General features: G+C 46.8%; 1 protein-coding gene across 2 annotated transcripts in view; it reads left to right on the forward strand.

Moving 5' to 3' along the window:
- Positions 1-24,451, forward strand: part of USH1C (USH1 protein network component harmonin) — a 739,024-nt gene that overhangs the window by 244,626 nt on the left and 469,947 nt on the right. For both annotated transcript variants that reach the window (XM_085648065.1, XM_085648066.1), the window contains exons 5-6: positions 24,026-24,134; positions 24,274-24,298. In XM_085648065.1, the coding sequence (XP_085504191.1) occupies positions 24,026-24,134; positions 24,274-24,298 (134 nt within the window). The remainder of the gene's footprint in view (positions 1-24,025; positions 24,135-24,273; positions 24,299-24,451) is intronic.

The raw sequence follows: 24,451 nt of genomic DNA on the forward strand, positions 1-24,451 counted from the left end.
ATGTGCTACTTGTTTCATAATTTGTTCGATATCACTTTCGTGAAATCTTTCTTATATTTCACATGGTTTTAATTGAAGTTTTTTAATTGAGGTCTTGCAAGCACTCAACATCTCAGCACTTTAATGTTTTGCTTCTTTTAATTACTTACTTTCTGATCTTATTCTAATGGGAAGCTATTTCTTAACCATTCACACTTGGTGCAAAGGTTTTAATTAACTGCATTAAATAAAATAAACTGAAACTGAAACACTGGCTAGCAGGGTTAAAGTGCACAGAGTCCTAATGTCAACAAAAATGAGTTCAGCAAAATCAGAGAGTGGAATCAAAAAGTCTAGGGGAATACCACACCAAAGAAGTGAGGTGTAAAAATTGACATAAAAAAGAACATTATTATGGATATATTGCAATTGCTTTCTTTGGACATGTGTTGTTATATAGTGATATGCTGTTGTCTTTTCCCTTTTTAGAATAATTATTGTGAGGTTATGTCCATGCATTTGGGGTGCAATTCATGATCAATATAGAAGGGATGTAAACCATAACAGGCCAATTTCATAGGAAGTTTGGTTTTGTTTATTTTGTTTAGTAACAATGACTTCAATTGACTTGTTTTATGGGTATTCCTAAAGATTTTTAACATTCATTAATGTCTTATGAACAAATTAAAGCACATCTTACGACTAACAACGTTTTTCAATTATATTTGCTTTTAATGAAATACTTAATTCACTTTGAATGTCCAACACCCAGTTTGGGTTGCCTTTCGCTGCTGTTAGCACAGGCTTGCCATAGATCCTGACCTATGGTCAGACCCTACGTCCACCACCCATGCACTGCTTTGTGCTGAAATGAGAAGCCACAGTGCCTGGCATTTGCCAGTGCCATGACCCTCAAGCTCCTGTGCTTGCAGTCAATAGGAACAGGCGTTGGCCGTGCACAGCAAGGTTGGCCACTGTCAGCATGCTCAACTTCCCACTCACACAATCCCCAATGGGCTGCTTAGCAGACATGCAGGCATTCAACCATTCATAACTGGCTTTGGGTGCAGTTTTCAAGCTAACCCCTTGCCACTGAGCCGGCTGTGCAATACACATTACTCTCTTGGTGAAGGCTCCCGCCCCTGCCCCTGCCTTAATGCCACCAAACCAGCTGTGCACAGCTTCTCGTCATGCACTGTGGGCTCTGGGCACAGGGTTTGGCTTACGTGCAGACACTGAGCCATCCCCAGGATCCACTGTGCCTCTTAATTCTTTCAGATTTCTGTCAGTCAAATGATTAAGACAATTGCAGATCTGCCTCTAAATTAACAGACCGGTAGACCCGAATATGGATCCTCAAACCTCCCAAGAATTTCTAGGACTAATATTTGGCTCCTGGTTTCCCTGGACACTCTCCACGTATTCTCAAAGGATCTGCGAATACTGCATTAGACCAATGAATGAATGAATGAATGAAAGGAAACTTGTAAACGCGCTACTTAGCCCGAAGGCATCAAGGCGCCTAACCAAAAACAGTTCAAAAGAAAGGCAAAAATCAAGTCTAAGCGTAGGCATTGGCAAATAGCCATGTCTTGAGGGCCTTCCTAAAAGCCTGCACGGAGGAAAGAGATTTGATCTCCAAAGGCAGAGTGTTCCACAGCTTAGGGGCGAGAGTTGAGAAGGCTCTGCCACCCCACTTAGCTTTGCGTATCTGGGGAACTAAAAGCAAGGACTTATTGGACGACCGGAGGGTTCTGGAAGGTGTATAAGGGACCAACAAATCCCTCAAGCCTCCAGACCGATTGGTGGCCAGATCCCTGTAAATCAGAGTCAAGGATTTAAAGGATATCCTGGCCTCAATTGGAAGCCAGTGTAGGGTCCTTCTGGCCGTGTGGGCAGAGGCCCGTTTGGGCAGGTCCAGAACCAATTTAGCAGCAGCATTCTGCACCATTTGGAGACGGGTTAGCAGGCCATTGTTAATGCCTAAATAAAGAGCATTGCAATAGTCGAGTCTGGAACCTATCAGTGCCAAAACGATTTGTTTCCTGGCCTGAAAGGACAAATAATACCTGATCTTCCGTAGGATGTTTATAAGGCCCCAACAGGTGGAGATGGTCCTCTTTACATGTTGGTCCATCCTCAGGAGGGGGTCAATCAAGACTCCTAAGTTTTTGGCCAGGGTCGTCGGTATAGGGCACACCCCCATAGTGGAAGGCCACCAGTCAGCCGACCAAAAATCCTCCTTTCCCCCAAACACCAGAATCTCTGTCTTTTCCCCATTAAGCTTCAATGAATTACAGACCATCCATTGAGCGACTGCCTTCATACAGTTTTTAAAATTAGAGGCAGCAGAGATGACAGGTTGGGCAAAAGACAGCAGTATCTGTGTATCATCGGCATATGAGATTACCTCCATCCCGAAGGATCTGATGAGCCTGGCAAGCGGGGTCACATAGATGTTAAAAAGGGTCGGGCTTAATGCCGACCCTTGAGGGACCCCACAGTGCACAGGAAGGGATGGAGACAAAAACTCCCCCAGCTTTACTCTCTGTTCCCTCTGATTCAGGAAAGATGCCAGCAAACTAAGTGCCGTCCCTTCCACCCCTATCTCTCTCAGCCTCGATGTTAGGACTGAGGGAGACAGGGTATCAAACGCAGCCGAAAGATCCAACAGGATAAGGAGAGTGGTCTGTCCCTTGTCAACCCTGGTGCGGATGGTGTCAAGCACGATAGTGAGGGCAGATTCGGTACTGTGTTCTCTCCTAAATCCGTGCTGCGAATGATCTAACCGATCATAAGTTTCCAGAAAGTCGACAAGATGCTTATTTAGATGAATTTCCAGCATCTTGGCGGGAGCTGGGAGCAGCGAGATGGGGCGAAAGTTTTTGAGCACGCCCGGATCAAGTGTGGATTTTTTTAAAAGAGGTTTGACCACCGCTTTCTTCCATTGAGGGGGGAAGGTCCCTTCCTTCATTGCTCCATTCATAACACCCAATAAGGGAGGGAGAAGACAGTCCTTGCACTGTTTAAGAAGTTTCAGAGGGCAGGGGTCTAGAGGGGACCCCGACCTAACCTTAGACAAGAGGACTTCAAGATCCGATAAGGAAAGGGATGGAAAACTGGACAAACATCCAAGGGGCACCTCCTCAGGTAAAGGTAGCGGGGTGACGGGAGAACCTGTGGAGGTAGATAGAGTCACCTTTTGTAGCTCTAACGCTGAGTGAATATCCACAATCTTAGTATTAAAGAATTGTGCAATATCGTTACATAGCTGTTGTGAGCTGACCACCGGGTCTGGCATCTTTAGTGAGATGAGGGTGTCAACAATTTTAAAGAGGTCTTTAGGTGAAGAGAGAGAGGAGGTGAGAGAGGTGAAATATTCTTGTTTAATTCTTATTACCTCCTTCTTATATTTCTTCAGAAGAACTTTGTGTCTATCACTCTCACGCAAGTCCCAGCTAGACCGCCAAAGACGTTCCTGTCTCCGTAATCCCTGCCTGAGCAGTCTTAATGATTCAGAGAACCAGGGAGCCGAGGGGGTTCTTCTAGCAGAATAGCACAGAGTAGCCGGTGCCAGTTCATCAAGAGCTGTTGTGAAACCGTTCTCCAGCCTCTCCACTGCCGAGGTTACATCCTCCCCAGGGGTAATCAGTAACCCTGTAAGTCTAGGAGCGAGTACGTTGTTAGTTAGGTTTTTTAAGTTGCGTCTCAGTTCAAACTTACTAGACTTGTTTCCCCTATTGCTGGCCGAGGTGGTCGTTAAAACCAGGGGGATCGTATAGTGGTCGGACCATGAGAGAGGAAAAGGCATTTCAGTGGCCAACCGAGAGTCGTTGGAGAATACCCCATCGAGCGTATGGCCAGCCGTGTGGGTGGGGCCTTTGACTAGCTGTATCAACCCACACCCAGAGAAGATATCCAGAAGAGATTGAGTTTCAGTTAAATCCTAATTCTCCAGATGAAAGTTTACATCCCCCAGGACGGTGAAGTGGTCACAACCAAAATGTGACTCTAAGATCTTAAGCACCTGTCAGCCAAAGTCAGTTTTGGTCCCTGGGGGTCTGTAAATAAGAAGGCCCTTAAACGGCACTCCGTATGCTCCATTAATGGAGAATTGGAGAGCCTGAAAAGACTCCTGGAGATCCTCTAAAGGAATAATGTGGCAGGACAGATGGTCCCTATGAAGAATGCCAATCCCTCCCCCCATCCGACCCACTCTGTCTATTCTCACTAAGTTGTAGCCTTCCGGGACTGCCTCCACAAGATCAGGACCTGAGGAATCCTTTGCCCAGGTTTCAGTTATAAAAACCCAGTCCGGGACTCTAGTCAGTACAAAATCCTTAAAAGCGAGATTATTTTTAATTAAGGACCTCGCGTTTAAGAGAAAACCCGTGTTGCTCCTCACCTTAATGTCGAATTTAGGCCTTGGAACAGCAGCTGCATGAATCGGTCCCCGGACAGAGGAGCGAAAACATTGACAGTTGGGGGAGGTCAAGAATCCCTCCGGGACGTACCCGTGATGACATGGAAGTTTGGACGGTTTTAAAGCGATGAACTCCTGCCTCGTATATACTGTCCTAGTATTCTCCCGGTCGTTGTGATCTGTCCTAACGCCGTCCAGCCCGTCCTTAGCGCGGACGGGCGCAGACGGGCTGGACTCTGGCGTGACTCCGGCGTGAGTACGGCGCACACGCTGCGCGAACACGCTGCGCATCAGCATGACGGCGATATATAGGGCTCTAATCAGAAACCACCTGCCAGCTAGAGCGCTACGTCGCGTCAGTTCCTGCCAGCCTCCCCTATCCAAAATGGCACCGAGAATGCAGTAAAGGGCGCAGAACGCGCTGGGGATGACCCGCTAAAGCAGCGGTGAGGGCCCGATTTAAAGTGCAGGTGAGAGTGACAATTAAAAACAGGGAAGAATGAGCAAACAATTATAAACACAAATATTAAAGGGGTACTTTTAAAAATGTAGTCCGCGCCTGAATATCCAAACGCTACGCTTAGAAATAAGCAGCCTTAAAATGCTGTCGTACCTGTGAGGGCACCTTTTAAAGGCTTCCCCCGGTGATTGCCTCTAATCAGAAACCACCTGCCAGCTAGAGCGCTACGTCGCGTCAGTTCCTGCCAGCCTCCCCTATCCAAAATGGCGCCGAGAATGCAGTAAAGGGCACCGAACGCGCTGGGGATGACCCGCTAAAGCAGCGGTGAGGGCCCGATTTAAAGTGCAGGTGAGAGTGACAATTAAAAACAGGGAAGAATGAGCAAACAATTATAAACACAAATATTAAAGGGGTACTTTTAAAAATGTAGTCCGCGCCTGAATATCCAAACGCTACGCTTAGAAATAAGCAGCCTTAAAATGCTGTCGTACCTGTGAGGGCACCTTTTAAAGGCTTCCCCCGGTGATTGCCTCTAATCAGAAACCACCTGCCAGCTAGAGCGCTACGTCGCGTCAGTTCCTGCCAGCCTCCCCTATCCAAAATGGCGCCGAGAATGCAGTAAAGGGCGCCGAACGCGCTGGGGATGACCCGCTAAAGCAGCGGTGAGGGCCCGATTTAAAGTGCAGGTGAGAGTGACAATTAAAAACAGGGAAGAATGAGCAAACAATTATAAACACAAATATTAAAGGGGTACTTTTAAAAATGTAGTCCGCGCCTGAATATCCAAACGCTACGCTTAGAAATAAGCAGCCTTAAAATGCTGTCGTACCTGTGAGGGCACCTTTTAAAGGCTTCCCCCGGTGATTGCCTCTAATCAGAAACCACCTGCCAGCTAGAGCGCTACGTCGCGTCAGTTCCTGCCAGCCTCCCCTATCCAAAATGGCGCCGAGAATGCAGTAAAGGGCGCCGAACGCGCTGGGGATGACCCGCTAAAGCAGCGGTGAGGGCCCGATTTAAAGTGCAGGTGAGAGTGACAATTAAAAACAGGGAAGAATGAGCAAACAATTACAAACACAAATATTAAAGGGGTACTTTTAAAAATGTAGTCCGCGCCTGAATATCCAAACGCTACGCTTAGAAATAAGCAGCCTTAAAATGCTGTCGTACCTGTGAGGGCACCTTTTAAAGGCTTCCCCCGGTGATTGCCTCTAATCAGAAACCACCTGCCAGCTAGAGCGCTACGTCGCGTCAGTTCCTGCCAGCCTCCCCTATCCAAAATGGCGCCGAGAATGCAGTAAAGGGCGCCGAACGCGCTGGGGATGACCCGCTAAAGCAGCGGTGAGGGCCCGATTTAAAGTGCAGGTGAGAGTGACAATTAAAAACAGGGAAGAATGAGCAAACAATTATAAACACAAATATTAAAGGGGTACTTTTAAAAATGTAGTCCGCGCCTGAATATCCAAACGCTACGCTTAGAAATAAGCAGCCTTAAAATGTGACCAAGTGAAACAAGGTTCCCTCTTCCTATAATGTTTGCATGTTTTTCAAATGTATTATCTTAGGTGGATTTGAGAATCCAAAGCTGAAAAGAATCCATTAACAAAGAGGCAAGATGTGCAAAAGTATTTTTCTGATTAACATTTCACAATTCAGACGATTCCTCTTTACAATGCAATCATCTCGACAACTACAGATTCCAGGCAACCAAGTTTGATGCCAACTTTAGTGTAATTCCATTCAGAATTGTTTTACTGTAGTGGAGAGCAACGTTTTCTAAGGTAGCTAACACTGAAAGGTAAACGTGACCCTAACTATAACTTCACAGTGGCTATTGTGTGGCCAACAAGTGAGTGCCTTGGAATTGTCATCAGAATTCGAACAGATAATATAGGACTATATCACACATTATCCATTATATTTTTTTTATATCACGTTTATTTCAAAGTAGTTGGCATGAAAATGTGTGTTTTTTTTCAAGCAGGGAAGTGTGTATTAAAAAGTAAAATACTGGGCTATTCTGCTTGGTTGCCTGCAGTTAAAAGAAAATAACAATACTTAACTGTCTGGCTGAGAATCGACCATTTTAGAAAAAAAACATTTATTTAAAAAAACACATTTTGTTTATAAAAGGTAAATATTTGTAAGCTTTTCTCTTCAAGGTGCAGCTAACATTGAACATTGATTGGCATTCGAATATTTAGGTTTTATTTAGCTTTCACAAATAGATTGTTGATAAAGCAACGAGCAAAAGTCTAAAACCTTTCAAGTTTAATTTGGGGGTGCTATAGCACCTTCTGTGCCCCTATTTCCAGCCCCAATTAAATATTTCATGTCTTTGGCTCTGGTGTTTACTACCAAATTATGAATTTGCCACACTTGCAGTTTAACATTTCTTTACAAATATTGGTTCTCATTCCATTGGAGGACAATATTACATCCGGAGAAAGTGCCACATGATTTGCCTAATGTTGGGCACAATTTAGAGCACCATGCCACAATATGTGGTCCTTCGTTGCTGCATAATCCTAGTGCGATGACAACGCCAAAGCTCTTCAGATTGGTTTGGGAACACTCATTATGATGACTAAACCTCATTGGTGACTTAGGCTGAGTGTTTAGTAAATGCCACTAGATTCCTAGTATGACAGAATAAAAACCATGTTACACATGCTAGCTGTTGGGTATTTTTATTACATGTTTTGCTAGGGGCTATTAACGTGGACAAGCTGGCTTCAAAAAGTGCAGCTAACAACGACCACTGATTCGAATTTGGATGGTTAGGTTTTGTTTGCCTTCGATGAATATATTATTCTTAAAACAGTGGACAATGGTGAAGGTCTGGGATAAATGCAATTCCATGGCTGCAACATTTACCACATATTTGTGAATTGACAATATTTGCCATGTAATTTGCATAATTGGAGATTTCACAAAAATGCTGTTTCTAGTTCAAGCAGATTAAAAGAACACTGGCAGAGAATGTGTGGTCTAATTTTAAATTCCACATAAATTAGATGATCATGCCGTAACATTCTGTCCACCATGCCTCGTGATTCTAAAAAGTCTGATAATTTTAAAGTTCTACAGATTCCAACAAGAAGATATTGAGATCACAAATGTGATTTGCTTCTATAGGCATTATTCTTTATCTCATATTCAAATAACCATCTTGGAAAGTATTAAAATAAACTTGCATAGCTGTATAAAACCACCAGACACGCAATTAGGCAACGTGTTTTGCTGCTTTCTTTTTCTTTAAATGTTGCTTCTTCAGGGAAAACATTACTTTCGAAAGGTTTCAAACAATAATTGACAATTATCACAAATGTTTAATTAAAAAATCCTCATGACTTTATATAAAAAAACAAATGACATATGTAACATAATAAAATAAGGAAGAAATAGACAAAACTGAAAAAAGAAAGCGAGACAAGTGAAAATATTTGTTTATGTCCTTCTAATTATCACACCAACATAAATAAATACACTTTAGATTAATAAGAAATGATCGACGCTGGTAGCAATATAAATGCCCACAACATAGTATGTTAAAATTAAAATGTGTCAGATTTTCTAGGGTAAATGTCCAATGAGAATATATCATATTATCAAACTTCTCAGTTCAAACACCTCTGTAGTTGATAGAGAATATATTACTGAATATATAATTTATAAAAAATCATATCAAGTTGTGAGGTACACTTAACTTTAGTGCATGAGATTTAGAGCACCCAATACACCAGTTGCATCTCCATGTTGAGCACTTAAATTGTCATGCGCAGGATGACACCCAGAACACCATTCATGGTTCATAATTAAAAAGCTCATCAGAATTTAATAGGAGAAATTAAATAAGTATTGTACTCAGTTTAAAAACAAATTAAACTCCAAAGTTTGTTCTAGAATTCTGAAGTGAAGAGTCAAAATAATGTAAAGTTTTCGTGGTTATGATCAAATAAAAAAAAATAATGAAATATATTTAAGAACAAAGTAATAACTTCAATATAAGGGGCCGACAACGACGTGCGGTCGGTGTCAGTCTCAGTGATATCTACAGCCAAGGTCAGACCTCTGCATTACGATGCGGTCAGTTGGACCGAATTGCCACAGGGACCGACCGACAGCTCGCAAAGCCGTTAGATCGCATTCCCCACTATGGAGGCGGTGCCTTCTTAGGCCCCGCAGTGGGAAATATGATCCACCTTTCCACCAGCCATTTCAGGGCGGTTCTTCCGACGTGAAAAATCAGGCAGAAAGGCTTTTTTGGGGCCCCATCTAGGGCCCTGGGCCCAACGCTATGGGCCCTGGGGCACATGTGGTGCCTCACTAAACATTCCTGCATCGTATGGCAGGGTGCAGGGATGTTTGCAAACAGGCCTGTTGGCATTGGGGCTTGTGCTGCGGCCCTTTTTTGGTGGTGGGCACTGTCATTATAATGATAAAATCCATATTTCACAGGTAACTGTAAAATATCTTCCATATTTCCTGGTTCAAAATGGCAGCTATGGTGACCAACTCTCTTTTTGCTAGTCGAAACATTTAGATCCATTTACTCATCAATGGATTTTATATGGAATCTCAAAAATAAAACCATATGCATTGAATGAGTAGGTGGTTTGTTAAAACTTATTTTGGAGGGGATTTGTTGGATATGTACAAAAGAATATCTATCTATCTATCTATCTATCTATCTATCTATCTATCTATCTATCTATCCATCTACTCATATATATCTACATATACGTATATATATCTATCATAGTGATATCACTGACAATGTCATGAGTGATGTAATATGTGAGGTCATAAGCAGTGCATTGCGGGGCGTAAGTTATAGTTAGCTCAGTTAACTGTAATTGGTATATTTCTATAGTTTGTATGAGTGAAATTAGAGCCTATCTATAACGTCCCTGTAACCTTTGTTTTTCATATAATTTCTTTTGAAATATTATGCAATTTTCTATGTCTTCAGATAATCTTAGCACACCTGAGATAGGTTAATACGTTGTCGGTTAGCCATTTAGAGCAGCCAGAATCACCCATGTCTATTGTTATGACATTTCCGTAAATTATTACTACAATAGTCCACTTTATTTCTTGTTGATATTTTGAGTTTGCCTTCTAAGGGATTCCTGTTGGGTAGCACAGAAGTAAGGGAAGTACGATATCTCTCCTACGTACTCCTAGGGGTATATTCAGAAGAACGTGTGATAACTACCGCAAGAGTAGCTTAACGCAACTCTCAACATCACAGCCTATTGCGGGAAATTTACGCCGTGCCAACCAAGTATTCACAATGCGGCGGTAGCATGCGATAGTCACCTGATAACGTGTCAAATGTCACGCCAGTGCAAAAAATCATGCGAAACGCCAGTGCAAAAAATCATGCGATGAGGCCAATCGTGATACAAAAAGCTGCGAAAACCAGCAGCAGGCCTGCAAATCCCACGCGTCTGGTGGGAAAATGTGCCATAAAAGCAACAAAGACGACACCAGAAAGAATCCAAAGTGCGTAGCAACATGGATGCACCCTGACCGAGTGCAGAGGCCAACGCGAACCCCACAACCCCCACAGACCACCAGCAAGGAACAACAGGGACGGCCGAGGAGAAGAGGGCGAGGAAGACGTGGTGCTGTCCTCAGCAAAACCAGATTAGCATCACGGAGGTGACAGAACACTACCATCAACTGACCCACAAGTAGACCACCTGGAATATAGTCGGAGTGCCGAGGAGACCAATCTAGGAGGACAATGATGTGACAACCTAAACCCGCTGCCAACAGGAAGGCTGCAATGGTGACAGGAGCTGCAGCAAACCGAGGCCACAGTCATCAGTGTGGAGACGGTGCAAGGAGTAGGTAGTACGGACACAACTCTAGAGGACCTGACACAACATCAACAGGGTGAGTAACGACTAGGGACTGGCGGGACGGGGGGTAGATAGGCACAATGGCACACATGCACAACGAGGTGTAGCACACTGCACACCCACAATTACCCAGGATCATGTCCCTGATCCCCCTGGCACACTGCAGCACACACACATAGCAAGAACAGCACACCCACATTGACCACAACATGGTACAATGCGCAAAGCTGACACTGCAGAACAGAGGACCCAACTGGCTCCGCACATGCACAGAAGCATGCCTACTACATCTGACAGAGAAGGAAACTGTGAAATGGAAATGTACGCCTAGGACCTCACATCCGTCGAGCAGTCCAAATGTACACTGTCCCGCAGCAGTATTCAGCACCTCCCAAACAGTCACAATGTACAATGTACATTGTACATTGTCATACAGTCTGCATGTAAACCAGAACAATGCGCCAACATACATGTCAACACAATGTCAACATGCATCTCCCCTTCACATTGCAGAGGGGCACACAACACCTCCAGCAGAGCACAGAAGACAACACATCTGTGATGCCAGAGAGGACCACCACACCTTCAACACCGATGCCCTACATCAGCCCACCACCAGGACCCGGGCAGCCAAGCTACTTAGTGGAGAACACAGAGCCTGCAACAGACCACACAGCAGGAAGCACCCGCAAGCACAGCTGGCTCACAACACTTCACCCACCCACACATGGCACCCCAATGCCATGTGTCAGCACGCCAAAAGGAGGTGGCCGAACAGGTGTGGGTGGGGTCTGAACCCATGGAAGGCGAATTAGATCACATACGTTGGTGTCTGTTACCCTTCACCCCACAAAGGAGACCCACACTGCCATAGAGACACATGCAGATGCACATTCACAGTACAGAACCAAGCACAGGGGCATGCAAATAGCAGTCACACACCCACTTTGGCTCTGCGTATGACGGCCCAGGCCACTCCCCTAATGAATTGAGTGGATGACGACAAAGCTACATGTTCAAGCTCTAACCCGCTGCCTGCAGTGACATGTCTGCATCCGCTGTATACAGCACAATGTAATGTCGTAGAGCCCAGGGCCCTCATGCATACAACAAGACCACAGGGACACACGCAGATATTATGTTGAGCTGGCTACAGACACGTGCGCCCGGCCCCTTTATTGGCAGGGCCACAAGTACAGTGATGCCTGTGCTGGATGTGTGTAAGGTGAGTGTAAGCCAGCACGCATGGAGTGCCTGGTGCTGGCAGCCACTTGAACAGTGGACACCAGTGCAACGGAAACTGAAAACACCTGCATAACAGAGTCAACTGCTGAGCAACATGGAGGGAGTCGGAGAAAGTCCAGAGGACACCCAACATGCAAACAGAAGTGTCCGTGAGTTGCAGTGCACTGAGGTTGGGGTACTACTAGCCTGCCCATGTGAAGAAAAAGTTTCCGATTGTGTCCCTTCGAGATATTCCTGATGCAGATACAGTAGAGTGTTTTAGACCTGCATCATCATTCTCATCAACGTCCCAGGTCTCCCACACTGCTTGAGGTGACATTGCTGCGCAACCTCTCCACACCACAAAACTCAATCAGTAACGGACGATGGCTTGCGGTGCACTGAGTTAGTGGCACCTGGAGTGCCGAGCAGGGTATCAGTCTGATGATGGCACCCACAACAGGTGAGAGTAACTCCGTAAGTCTGTCAGGACCACCATTTTGACTCTGGCAGATGGCGGTTGGAGGTAGTCCTGGCGGTGGTGGCGTGTGCCTCTTGCTGTGATGCAACATCCAGGCCGGTCAGGATTCGATTTGATTTGTGAGCCCTGGTGGACCGCAGTTGAAGCCGGAGGCAGCGGACAGCACAGGGGAACGGACACATGGCATGGATGACCCAAAGGCCATCGCTTCAGAGGCCATCCAATATGTTATGTTATGTTATGTTATCCAGTTTTTTAAAGCGCAAACAGCTGCCCCAGCAACGGGGCGTCCCGGCGCTAACCCAACCAGTACCTGAGGGGTGAAGGAAGATTACCAACAGAGGACTAGATAAGGGAAAAGAGATGCGTTTTTAATTCTTTCCGAAAGGCAGTTAAGTTGGTTAGGGTACGGATGTGTAGAGGCAGGGAGTTCCACACTCTTGCCCCCAAGACCTTGAAGGAACGTCCACCCATTCTACACAGCTTGGAGCGGGGGACTGTCACAAGGTGTTGTCCTAAAGAGCGTAGAGTACGCTGAGGGGTGTAGGGAACAAGGAGCGGGCGTAGGAGTTCAGGGCAGTCCGAGTTAAGAATTTTGAATGCCGTGGTGAGGGTTTTAAAATGGATGCGGGATTCAATTGGCAGCCAGTGCAGATTGCGGATGGTAGCTCTGGCCGAGCACCTGCGTGGGAGGCCAACCACTGCTCTGGCGGCCGAGTTCTGAATACGCTGCATCCGTGCTAATTCTGCTTTATTTGCCCCTAAGAATAGCACATTGGCATAGTCCAGCCGGGCGAGAATCATGGACTGGATGATGAGTTGGCGGGTTCTAGAGTCGAAGAAACCGAGTATCGGGCTAAGACTTCTCATTAGGCCCACACACGTAGCTGCCACTTTCTTTGTGTGGGACTGGAAGTTAAGAGAGGAGTCGAGCCAAACACCTAGGTTCTTCACCACGTCTTTCGGCACGGGGGTGGGACCAAGCAAAGAGGGCCACCAATGGTCACTCCAAAGGCTAGGGTTTTTGCCAAGGAGAAGCACCTCCGTTTTCCCGGCGTTCAGCTGCAAACAGTTGTTTGTCATCCACTGTGCAACTGCCGCTAGCCCATCCTTGAATTTAGTGGCCGAGGTGGAAGGGCCTTCAGAGAGTGTGATGACCAGCTGTGTGTCGTCGGCATACGATACAAGCGTAAGGTCCCACTCTTTTGCCACTGTTGCAAGAGGCTGAACGTATAGGTTGAAAAGAGATGGGCTGAGCGCCGATCCTTGGGGGACTCCCTGTTCGATGGAATGGGGTTGGGAGATGTATGGTGGGGCTGAAACTTGAAAGGACCTGTCTTTGAGGAAGGACCGGAACCACTCAAGGGCGAGTTCGTTGATCCCTATGGCCTCAAGTCGAGTCAGCAATATGCTGTGTGAGACCGTGTCAAAGGCCGCGCTGAGATCCAACAGGATCAGCGCGGCACTTTGACCAGCGTCCAGGGCGTCCCGAATGTGTTCCGTGGTGGTCAGCAGGGCCGACTCGGTGCTATGTCCTGGCCTGAAGCCATTTTGGGAAGGATCAAGGACGTGGTTGGACAGCATATGATGGGATAACACTTTATTGACATGAGCTTCGGCCAGTTTAGACGTCCAGGGGAGCAGCGAGATGGGTCTGTAGTTTTCAGGTTTTGTGGGGTCTAATGTGGGCTTTTTAATAATAGGAGAGACCCAAGCGGATTTCCAGCGGGTGGGAACCACAGCTGAGGAAAAAGAGAGATTGAGTAAGCTAGAAAGCGAGGGAAGAAAAAATTCCAATGAGTCCAGGAATTTGGATGGTCTCATGGGGTCAGTGGGGGAGCCAGATTTAACCTGTCTGCACAGTTTTGCAAGGTCGTCGGGAGATATGTCAGGTATTCTTGACAGTTTAGACGTGTCCATTGCAGAGTTGGAAGTGTTAATGGGCACTGGCTCATCTTGAGGAAAAGAGGTATAAATTTTCCTCACTTTCTCAATGAAGAAAGTGGCAAGGTCTTCGCACTGTTTCGAGGAAGTTATATATGAGCCAGTGTTGGAGACTTTTTGGAGGCTTTGCACCAATTTAAAGATCGTTTTGGTAGGGTTGGTGCTTTGTTTAATTTCCTTTGCGTAAAAGGAGGCTCGGGTGGTACGTATCGTCTTGTGATATATACGCAATTTTGACAGGTAGAGGGCTTTGTCGCTATCTAGGTAGTTTTTCCTCCATTCTCGTTCGGTTTTCTTGCAGTCCTTCCGTAAGGTTTTAAGCGTATCGTTGTACCATGGGTTGGAGGGGGAGCTGCGGGTTTTAGTCCATTTAGCAGGAATAACGGCGTCAAGCCCTGTCACAATCCAGTCATGAAAAGCAGCATAGGCTGTGTTAATATCTCTGTTGTTGTCGGGGAGATGGAATTCGCCTAGGTTTTGAATGAGATTTTCTGAGGACAGTTTGTGCCATGGTCGTTTGTGGCAGGGGTTAGCCGCAGCTTTAGCGTGCGTTTTTTTTGCCGTGATAGTAAGTTTGATGAGGGAGTGGTCGGTCCAACCCATGGGTTCAGGGGGCTCAGCACTGGCTTCCAAGATGTTGATAAAGATAGGGTCTAATATGTGCCCGGCAATATGAATGGGGGAGTGGACCAGGGAGTTTAGCTGCAGGGCCGTAAGGTCGGCCAGCAAGTTTTTAATGGTGGGTTCATTGACGGAGTCCAAGTGGAGATTAAGATCACCCAGTATGGTGAAGTTGGGAGAGGAGACTGCCAGAGTGTGGGATAGTTCGAGGAGTTCATCAATAAATCTGGCAGAGGGGCCAGGTGGCCGATAGATGTAAAGACCAGAGAGGGTGAATTGAGGGCAAATGGAAATCTTGAAGCGAGCACATTCGCAACCCCAGATGTCTTCTTTCGTGAAGGAGCAGTTATACGTGGTTCGGTATATAACGGCTATTCCCCCACCCCTAGAGTCTCTGTTAAATAGTTTTACGGAGAACCCATTGGGCAGCGTAAGGTTCAAAATGCTAGTCTGGTCGTCATGAAGCCAGGTTTCGCATATGAACAGAATGTCGGGGTTTTCATCCGTAATGAGAGTATGGACTTCCGCATGATGCTTTGCGAGAGACCTAACATTCAGTTGAAGAATCCGAAGGGGAGAAGGCTTAGGTGCAGCTAGCTAGGCACGGCTTAGGAGTGGTAAATTTACAGGACTCACAGAGAAGTGCTGTTTGGCCGAGACATCCTCCCGGCTTGTCGCATCTGGCGTTGGTATTTAGTGCGAGAAGATGTTCTCTGTCATAGCAGACTCTAAGCTGGGAATTTGGTGCAGGGGGTCTGGCGAGAGGCGATGTCCTGGCGATGACGGGCGCAGACGGGCTTGCCTTAGGCGCGCCTTCGGCGCGCAGATGGCGCTCGTCCGCTGCGCTTCCTCCAGATGCACATTTAACCCGGAGGAAAGGGGGTGTGGCCTCTAGGGGGCGTGGTCAGCGCGCACGCCGGCTTAGATGGCGGCCGCTTTTGAATACAGGAGAAAGCGCGCCAGCTAGTAATCAGCTGAGCGCTGTGAGCAGAGTATCAGGCGAGATGCCCTCTGCGTTTAAAAACACAGTAAGTGACACCACGCAGTGAGATTCAGTTTTAAAAATGCTTTGCTGATGTGAACAAGTACCGCCAGCTCCCGGCTTCCGCCTCAGGACTGGGAAAGGGTTTGACTGACAGCTGCTAGGATCGAGGGTTAAGTATTCAGAGGAGGGGGCGTGGCCTCTAGGGGGCGTGGTCAGCGCGCACGCCGGCTTAGATGGCGGACGCTTTTGAATACAGGAGAAAGCGCGCCAGCTAGTAATCAGCTGAGCGCTGTGAGCAGAGTATCAGGCGAGATGCCCTCTGCGTTTAAAAACACAGTAAGTGACACCACGCAGTGAAATTCAGTTTTAAAAATGCTTTGCTGATGTGAACAAGTACCGGCAGCTCCCGGCTTCCGCCTCAGGACTGGGAAATATCTCAGAAGAAGGGGTCCCGGACATGACCAACACAAAGTTAGTGGCCCCGGATGCACTGGGGCCGGCACAGGCACCCAGCCACAGGACAGAGACTTGCGGTGCAGTCAGATGGGCCATGCGACCTGAGCGGGTCCTCATCAATCTCCGAGGTGTATGTTGCGGAGGGTTACGGGGGACAGTGGAAGGTGTCCTCCAGGGCATCATGCAGAGGGTGGAAGCTGTCTGGAAGCAGCAAATGGAGGGGTGGAATTCCACGGCCTCATTTTCCCCACAAAGTCAGTATCACCGCTATGATGGCGACTACAACCCCAATTCCATGGACTCAGTCGCCACCAAAGTACAACCAGAAAGTGTCCATGGGTCTCGGGGAATAGACATAGTGGCACCGGGGCTAAAAGGGGATGCAGTCTGCGATGAGGCATGTACAATGACAAGTCAGCCATAAATAAATCAAGGCTGAATTTGTAAGTGTGTGTGACCTATTTGACCGCAGTGTAGGCCGGGGGCAGCGGTCAGCAAGGGCCCACAGCCATGTGTCATTGGAATGCTATGCACATGGTTGCTGCCACCTGACCGAAGGGAGTACAATGAAGAAGAATCTTCATTCTTGTGTGTACACGGACAATGTATGATAAAGACTCAGTTCCAAATGTGTGACCTACTTGACCATGGAGTAGGCCGGTGGCGGCAGTAGAGTACGTCATCGAGAAAGGACTAAAGCGGGCCTGTGTTGTGGAGGCCATGATGGTCTGAGGAGGTTGCCAAGGTTGTGGGCCTCGGGCTTGGAGCTAGCGCAGGCACGTGGTGGGCCCTCCTTGACACACGCCGGTGTCAGAAGGTGATCAGTGTGGCCTGGCTGCGCAGGGGTGGGCCTGATGGGTTTGGGGTCCAGCGAGTTGGGGTACGGCAGGCGCACAGGATCGCAGGCAACTCCGCTCACGAGGACGGCATCGGCCTTGTGGCATGGTGAGAGGCGCTGCCCTGGCAGAGACATTGGGCTTTCTGGAAGAGGACCACGCCCAGGGCTACTTGCTTTATATTCAAACCCCTATGCTGGTCTGGCGTACGCCGGGCCATCCTACTCTGCTCTGCTCTGCTCATGATTACGGGGGGATGTAACAGGCAACATTTCCGCGAACTCCCCCACTGGCTGGGATGACATGGTTGCATCCACTGTCCACTACACTCCATACACCAGAGGTGTATGTCGCCATGGATATGGGTGTGTTCTGCATACTCTTGGCATTGTGTACTTTCCCAATCATGGTTCTTCTGCATCCTTCACACATGCCTGGTTGCCACCTCTCCCCACATTCAGCTATTGTGTGACTGGGGTGCCATGCCGTTGATGGCTCATGTTCACGACTTGCCTAGGTTACCATTGTGAGTTGTTCTGTCGTGTCTGGTGTGTGGGCCTGTTGTTTTGCATGTTGGTTGTGAGTTTGTGACGTGTGCATTGCCAAAGTTGTGAGTTGCATGGTTGTGGAGTTGAGGTGAGTGGGATGTTCATTTGGAACTTGCCAAGGGGCTGTGCATTTCTCTTGGTGCCATCCTGGGAACGCTGGTTGCTGATGGACTATCGGAGGATGGAGGTATCATGCACATTGGCTGGGTATTTGGAGGCGACATTGGTGGAGGTTCCACGGTGTTTGGTTGTTGCCTGCACATTGATGTGAGACGTGTGCTTTCTGTTGCGGTGATCGTGTGCTGTGTCACCAGTGGGCTCAGGTAGGACGTGTGCTGTGGATTGCCCCCAACACGTGCGTGCATCCAGCTACGGCGTACGGTCCTTACTTGGTCTCCAGCGGATCCTGCGCATTGTGTTGGATGTATAGGGACTGGGGTACCAGGCTAATGGTGATGTCCACGACAGGTGTGAGGGACTTGGATGTGGCTGGCTGAGAGACTCCTCCGACTCTGGCAGGTGTTGGTTGGGGGGTACCAGGGACCAACAGGTGCAGCACAGCCTGCAGCTTTGTGTGGGGTGGGATGTTGGTTTTCCGCTGTGTTGGTGCTGTCGGCCTGTTGGGCGATGATGGTCAGGTTGCGTATGATGGTTGTCCTTTTGAGCCTGTAGTGGGCAATGACATTGTCAGATGTTGGGTCTGTGAGGCTGGTGCGTTTCCTGGGGGTCTGCTGTCTTTGTCTGCGCTGCCTCGGTGGTGGTTCGGGAGGAGGTTCCGGGTGGGGGTTGGGGTCCTGGGGTGGGGACGGTGGGTGTTGTGGCCTTCTTGGGTGTCCGGGCCACATGACCAGTGGCTCCATGGCATCTGTTGCCCTTCCGATGTGGCTGTGGGCTGGGCTCCTTTTTGTGGTGCAGGCTGTCGTCCGACTTTGCACCAGGTCTGAGCAGGTGTTAGTTTCCAGGTGCTAACGCGCCTTATCACCTATTTTGTGTTCTTATCGCTGATCTGGCTGGTCGTTGAGAATGTTGAGGTGTGGTGTTGTCACGGATTTTGGCACGGGAACGCCTACTCTGCATCTCATTTGCGATAGTTGCAGGCGATGTTTTTTGCGGCTGCTATCGCGGGTAAACTGGTGCTGTGGGATGTTAACACCAGCTTGTGATTGGGGCAATCAGTTTATCGCTACTTTGACTGCGATAAAGTGCCGTTGACTCTGCAATAGATCCTTGTGAATATGCTCCCTAGTGTCTTCTATTTATAAAGCAATTCATGACGAGGTCCACCAGCGTCTATTTACTAGCTGTAGGATATCAGATTTTGGTGAATGATTGACAGTAATAATTTAGCTCTGCTGAGAGACCAATTGTTGGAAGGTACAACTCTTGATAGTGGATACATACTCAATGCACATTTTACCCTATATGTCTCTAATGATATTTGCATATTTTGGGCAGTCTGTTGTGGCATACCTAATGAAAGTCTGATATTGAACTATGAGATAAACAGAAAAGCTAAAATGTAGGGGGTGTATAATACAGACATTCAAAAAAGTATGTGTAATTCTTTGCTCAAGTGCTTCATACAGCCCCTGGATTTCATGAGTCTTGCTCCAGTCACTTTTAACAGACATGCAAATCCTTCTGAATTTAATGCTTCTGTCACTTCTCTATAAAATACTCAGCTAGACGTGTATAAAGGGTGCAAAATAGTATACAGTGATTATTTAGTTGCAAAACAAAATTAGGAAAAGGGAGCAGGAAAGCAGTAATTATGTTACCTGGCTGACTTGGATTAGTAAAGCCAGACTTTATAAACAGTTGCTAAAGACTATTAGGATAAATACCACAAATTAAATAATAATTTCCCTAAACTTTGCTGAAGAATTTTAACTTTGACAGAACCTTCAGAGTTATGTAAACCTCTGGTGGCATACTTCGACACAAAAATATACATTTTAAGAACATGTATAAGGTCTCTGTTTATAACCTTAAGAGATGGCTCAGTCCATGCTCTTCCATACATCATACCTGAGTTTAAATCAGCAATGTTTTTATGTATAGTGAAAAATAGTCAGCCTTTAGGTATAACATAGAATTAATGCCAACCTGCATTTTCTCACCACTTATACCAGGTTCTGGCCTGCTCCATATTTTGTACCAGGCTTCCACATGACAAGCTGTGCTTAATATTACTCACACTTGCTAACTATCTCTTTCCAAAAACTGCAGACTGTTTTGGAAATGGCCCTTTTTTGTGGCTTACCCCAAATGTTTTCCCTTTTTCCGTCTCTGTTTTTGACTTCCTTTTTGCTGGTTTTAGGACTCTGAGCACTTTACCACTGCTGACCAGTGCTAACGTGCATGTTGTGCACTGTGTTTAAAATGCCATGGCATTTGGTTTCTCCATGATTGGCATATTTGATTTACTGGTATGTCCCTAATACAGTGCCCTACATGTGCCCAGGTCCTGTAAATAAAATGCTTTTTGTGGGCCTTCAGCACTGATTATTTCACCCACATGAGTGGCCCTTCAAACCTGTCTTAGGCCTGTCACTGCAGAGCCTGTGGGTGCAGTTTTAAGCTGCCATGTCGACCTGGTAAGTTCACCTACTTGCCAGGCCCAAACCTTCCCTTTTATTACATGTAAGGGACCCCTAAGGTTGCCCAAGATAGCCCCATGGGCAGTGTGAGGTATTTGAAAGGAAGAAAATGTGCTTTTGAGTTTTACATGTTCTGGTAGTGAAGAACTGCTAAATTAGTTTTTTCGCTTCAGCAAGACCTGTCCATAAGTTAGCATTGGAGCTGCCTTGTAAAACTTTACAATTGTAACTTCCAATTGGGAGCAGATAGAAAATGGGTGTTTGGTGTCTCTGGACTCACAATTTAAATACACATATTTTAGTGAAGTTGGTTTTCAAATCGCAGGTCTGAAAATACCACTTTTAGAAAGTTGGCTTTTTCTATGTTAACTATTCTGTGCCTCTGCCTGTCCCAAGATACACGTCTGGGTAACAGCTGGGATTTATAAATTCACTCTAGACAGTCACACACAAAGGGAGATGAAGTGTGCCCTGCATATCCTGATGGCCCAGCACCAGGCTGATGGGTCTTACTGAGCTAGCGTGGTGGGAGAAGTTGACACTTGCACCAGGGTACAGCTGTACCTGTACCCACACAAAGAGCTGCATAATCCCTGTAGTGTGTCTCAAGCCAGGGCCAGGAAGAGCATGGTCTTCTGCACTACAAAGACCTTTCTTTGAAGTCTCTCTACTTCGAAGGCAAAAATGGGTATGAATACTGGACTTCTGACACCATATACTCTACTGGAACCAAGGACATTCTGCCTGGAATAAGAGCTGCTGTGCTGTAGGAGGATCTACCAACTTGCTACTTGCTCTGCTGTGTTGGCCTGCTGCCTGCTGAGTGTTGTGCTTCAGGAGGGACTGCTACTTTGCAACTTGCACTGCTGTGTTGGCCTGTTACTTGCTGCTTCTTGCCTGACAGTGAGAGGGACTGGACATTTTTGTTTTTAGTTGTATATGGCACCAACTCAACCCGAAGGTATCAGAGCACTATACATGAGCACCAGTTGCTTTACAGATGACACAAAAGACTTCTCAAATCTCTTCTGGTGCTGCTGGACTCTGCCATCTGTGAGTGCTACCCTTGCCGAGGTGCCTCTTCAGTCCTGGGCCTCAGAAGTGGGTTCTGCAACTGATTGCTGCAAAAACCGTTACGAAGCCTTGCCGCACAGCTTCTTGGCACCAACGCCAGACGACGAGAAGCTTTGCAAAGCCTCGCTGCGCAGACTGCACCCAGGATCCAAGGAACTGTTTTCAGTGGGCCCAAGTGAGCCTCAGTACCAGATCCCAGGTCCATTGTGGTCGGCCTGAATTTCGGATTTGCACCAGTCCCTCGCAACCTAGAGACTTCTGAGCTCTGCATTTTGATTTAACCTTTAATAATTCATATCTTGACTTGTGTATGTTGGAGTTTTGTCATTTGGTCTTGTTTTACTCAGATAAATATTGGCTATTTTTCAGGCCTGGGCGTAGTGGGGCTACGTGGAGCAGCGCGTAGTGTGGCAAAATCTACGCACACTCGTGCGCTCCGCGTAGCCCCACTACGCGCAGCCCGCCTCCCGCCCGCCCTAATTTAAAAATAATTTAAAGAAGGTTAAAAGTACATATAAACCTCCTTACCTTCAGCGCGGCGTCCCGGGGCTCCCTCTTCTTTCTGACGGTAACTTCTTCACGCAAATGCGCCAGCGCGGGCGTCCGCGCATGCGCATTTGCCTGAAGAAGTTACTGTCAGCAAGAAGAGGGAGCCCCGGGACGCCGCTCTGAAGGTAAGGAGGTTTATTTACCTTTACCCTTCTGTGAATTATTTTTAAATTAGGGCGGGTGGGAGGCAGGTGGCGGGCAGCTCTGCTTCGCTGCGGTGTGTACGTATCGCTGCCTGCTACGCCTACTTTGTAAAGGGCGAAGCAGGCAGCGCTACGTGCACTCCGTGGGGGAAGCGGAGCACGAAGCCCAGGGTTACTATTTTTCTAAAACCTGTGAGTACATTTATGGTTTTTTTACCGTGGTACTGTGTGTGTGTGTGTGTGTGTGTGTGTGTGTGTGTGTGTGTGTGCGCGTGTGCGTGTGCGTGTGTGTGTGCGTGTGCGTGTGCGTGTGCGTGTGCGTGTGCGTGTGCGGGTGCGTGTGTGTGTGTGTGTGTGTGTGTGTGTGTGTGTGTGTGTGTGTGTGTGTGTGTGTGTGCAAATACTTTACACATTGCCTCTGTAGTTTAGCCTGACTGCTCTGGGCCAAGCTACCTGAAGGTGAGCACAGGTAAACTTTTAATGTGTGCTACACTTACCCTGACTAGAGTGTGGGTCACTACTTAGACAGGGTGCATACCCTGCCAACTAGAGGCCCCATTTCTAACATTGGTGATTTGCAGTGAGGATAGGACTTGTAATTGTGTATTACAGTGATTGCTGTACACTAATTCCATATCTCAAACCATAACATACCAACATACTATTTGTTCTTTTCCCTCATGTTTGCAACCTCCTGAGTTTTTACATCCTCTGGAGTTTTTACATCGACCATGTCTCAATCTGGAGAGCCTTTAGCTGCAACTGGAATAGTGGAGATTGAGCAGGAGAAGTTGGAAACCTACATGGTGTCCCAGCTCAATGGTTTCTGCAGGGAGCTTAAATGTTCTTTAGAAGGTTCCACTAAAACACTAAAAGGGAGGAGCTTCAAAAGGAGCTGAGGGCCTGGTTAGCAGCCAGGAATGCAGCTGTGCACCCAGAGGATGGGAATGCCATTTTGGAGGAGGAGGAACAAACATTGCATCTGGAATAGGTGGATGACCCAGCATTGCCTGTGGGCCAGTCTTAATGGAGGAAGAACTCCCTCCCGAGCTAGCAGAGTTGCATGACAGATGGGAAGAAAAGAAGCTCCAGTTGGAGCTGGCAAAACTCTGTGGAAGTAGAGAAGCAAAAATTGGCAATGGAGAAAGATAGATTGGCCATGGATGAAAGAAAGATGCTTTTAGCTCAAGATCTGAGCTTGAAAGAGCTGGATTTAAAAGTAAAGAGGGCTGAATCCAGCACAGATGGTGGCAGAATTTCTTCAGTACACTCAGAGGAAAGGTATACATACAAAAGTCTGGTGCCTGATTATGGAGTGGGAAATGACATAGATCGGTGGTTTAGGCCTATGGAATAGCTTTGTAGATGCACAAGATTGCTGAGAGGGACTGGGGTGCAGGTTATTGGATGCATTTCACAGTGGAGGAGAGGACACTTTATTGGCCCTAGGAGATGAGGACAAAACAATGTAGCCTGCCATGCAGGAGGCCCTGATTGGGAGCTATGGTCTGACCCCAAAGAAATACAAGCAGAAGTATAGGACAAGTGAGAAATGAAACTTGGTCCTCAGACCTGGGTAGAGTGTGTTGATTATTTCTGTAGAGCACTGGATGGTTATAGGTTTAACTTGAGATTTCCTATTGCTCTGAGGGTCAGGATTTGGGCAGTAGCACCTCTTGTCCCAAATGCTCTGACTGAGGATTTGAATTGCTAGTGGGATTCCACCCTAGCATCTCAGTGTGGACCACTAATGAATGGACACATTTCCAAAAAATAATTGATCATTGTGGACTCGAATGCGAATTACTTACTTTTCTCTTTTTACTTCTAAGGTTGGAGATGAGATAGTCCGGATTAATGGATACTCCATTTCTTCCTGCACCCACGAGGAAGTTATAAATCTTATCCGCACAAAGAAAGTTGTGTCCATTAAAGTGCGACGTAAGTATTAAAGTTACTTGCTTTTGTTAACCCTTTTTGATTTCAATGGTCGAAGTATGTATACCAATTTACATGTTATAATGATGCTTGTCCTGGTCAAAGCATTGTTTAATGAGTTTTTCTTTTCTCCATATTTCAGACGTTGGCATGATACCGGTCAAAAGGTAAATGCACTATTTAGTACTTTTCTTCTTTTACTTTTTCTTTATTTTCCATAGATAAGAAAGCCCCATTTTGAGGACTATGGGTTTCTATTTAAATATAAAACGATCCTTTTCCCATTTTGATAGTCTGTGTTGCTGAATGACTAGGCACTT

Source organism: Triturus cristatus, chromosome 3_2 (genome assembly GCF_964204655.1).
Source record: "Triturus cristatus chromosome 3_2, aTriCri1.1, whole genome shotgun sequence".
Taxonomy (NCBI): Eukaryota; Metazoa; Chordata; class Amphibia; order Caudata; family Salamandridae; genus Triturus; species Triturus cristatus.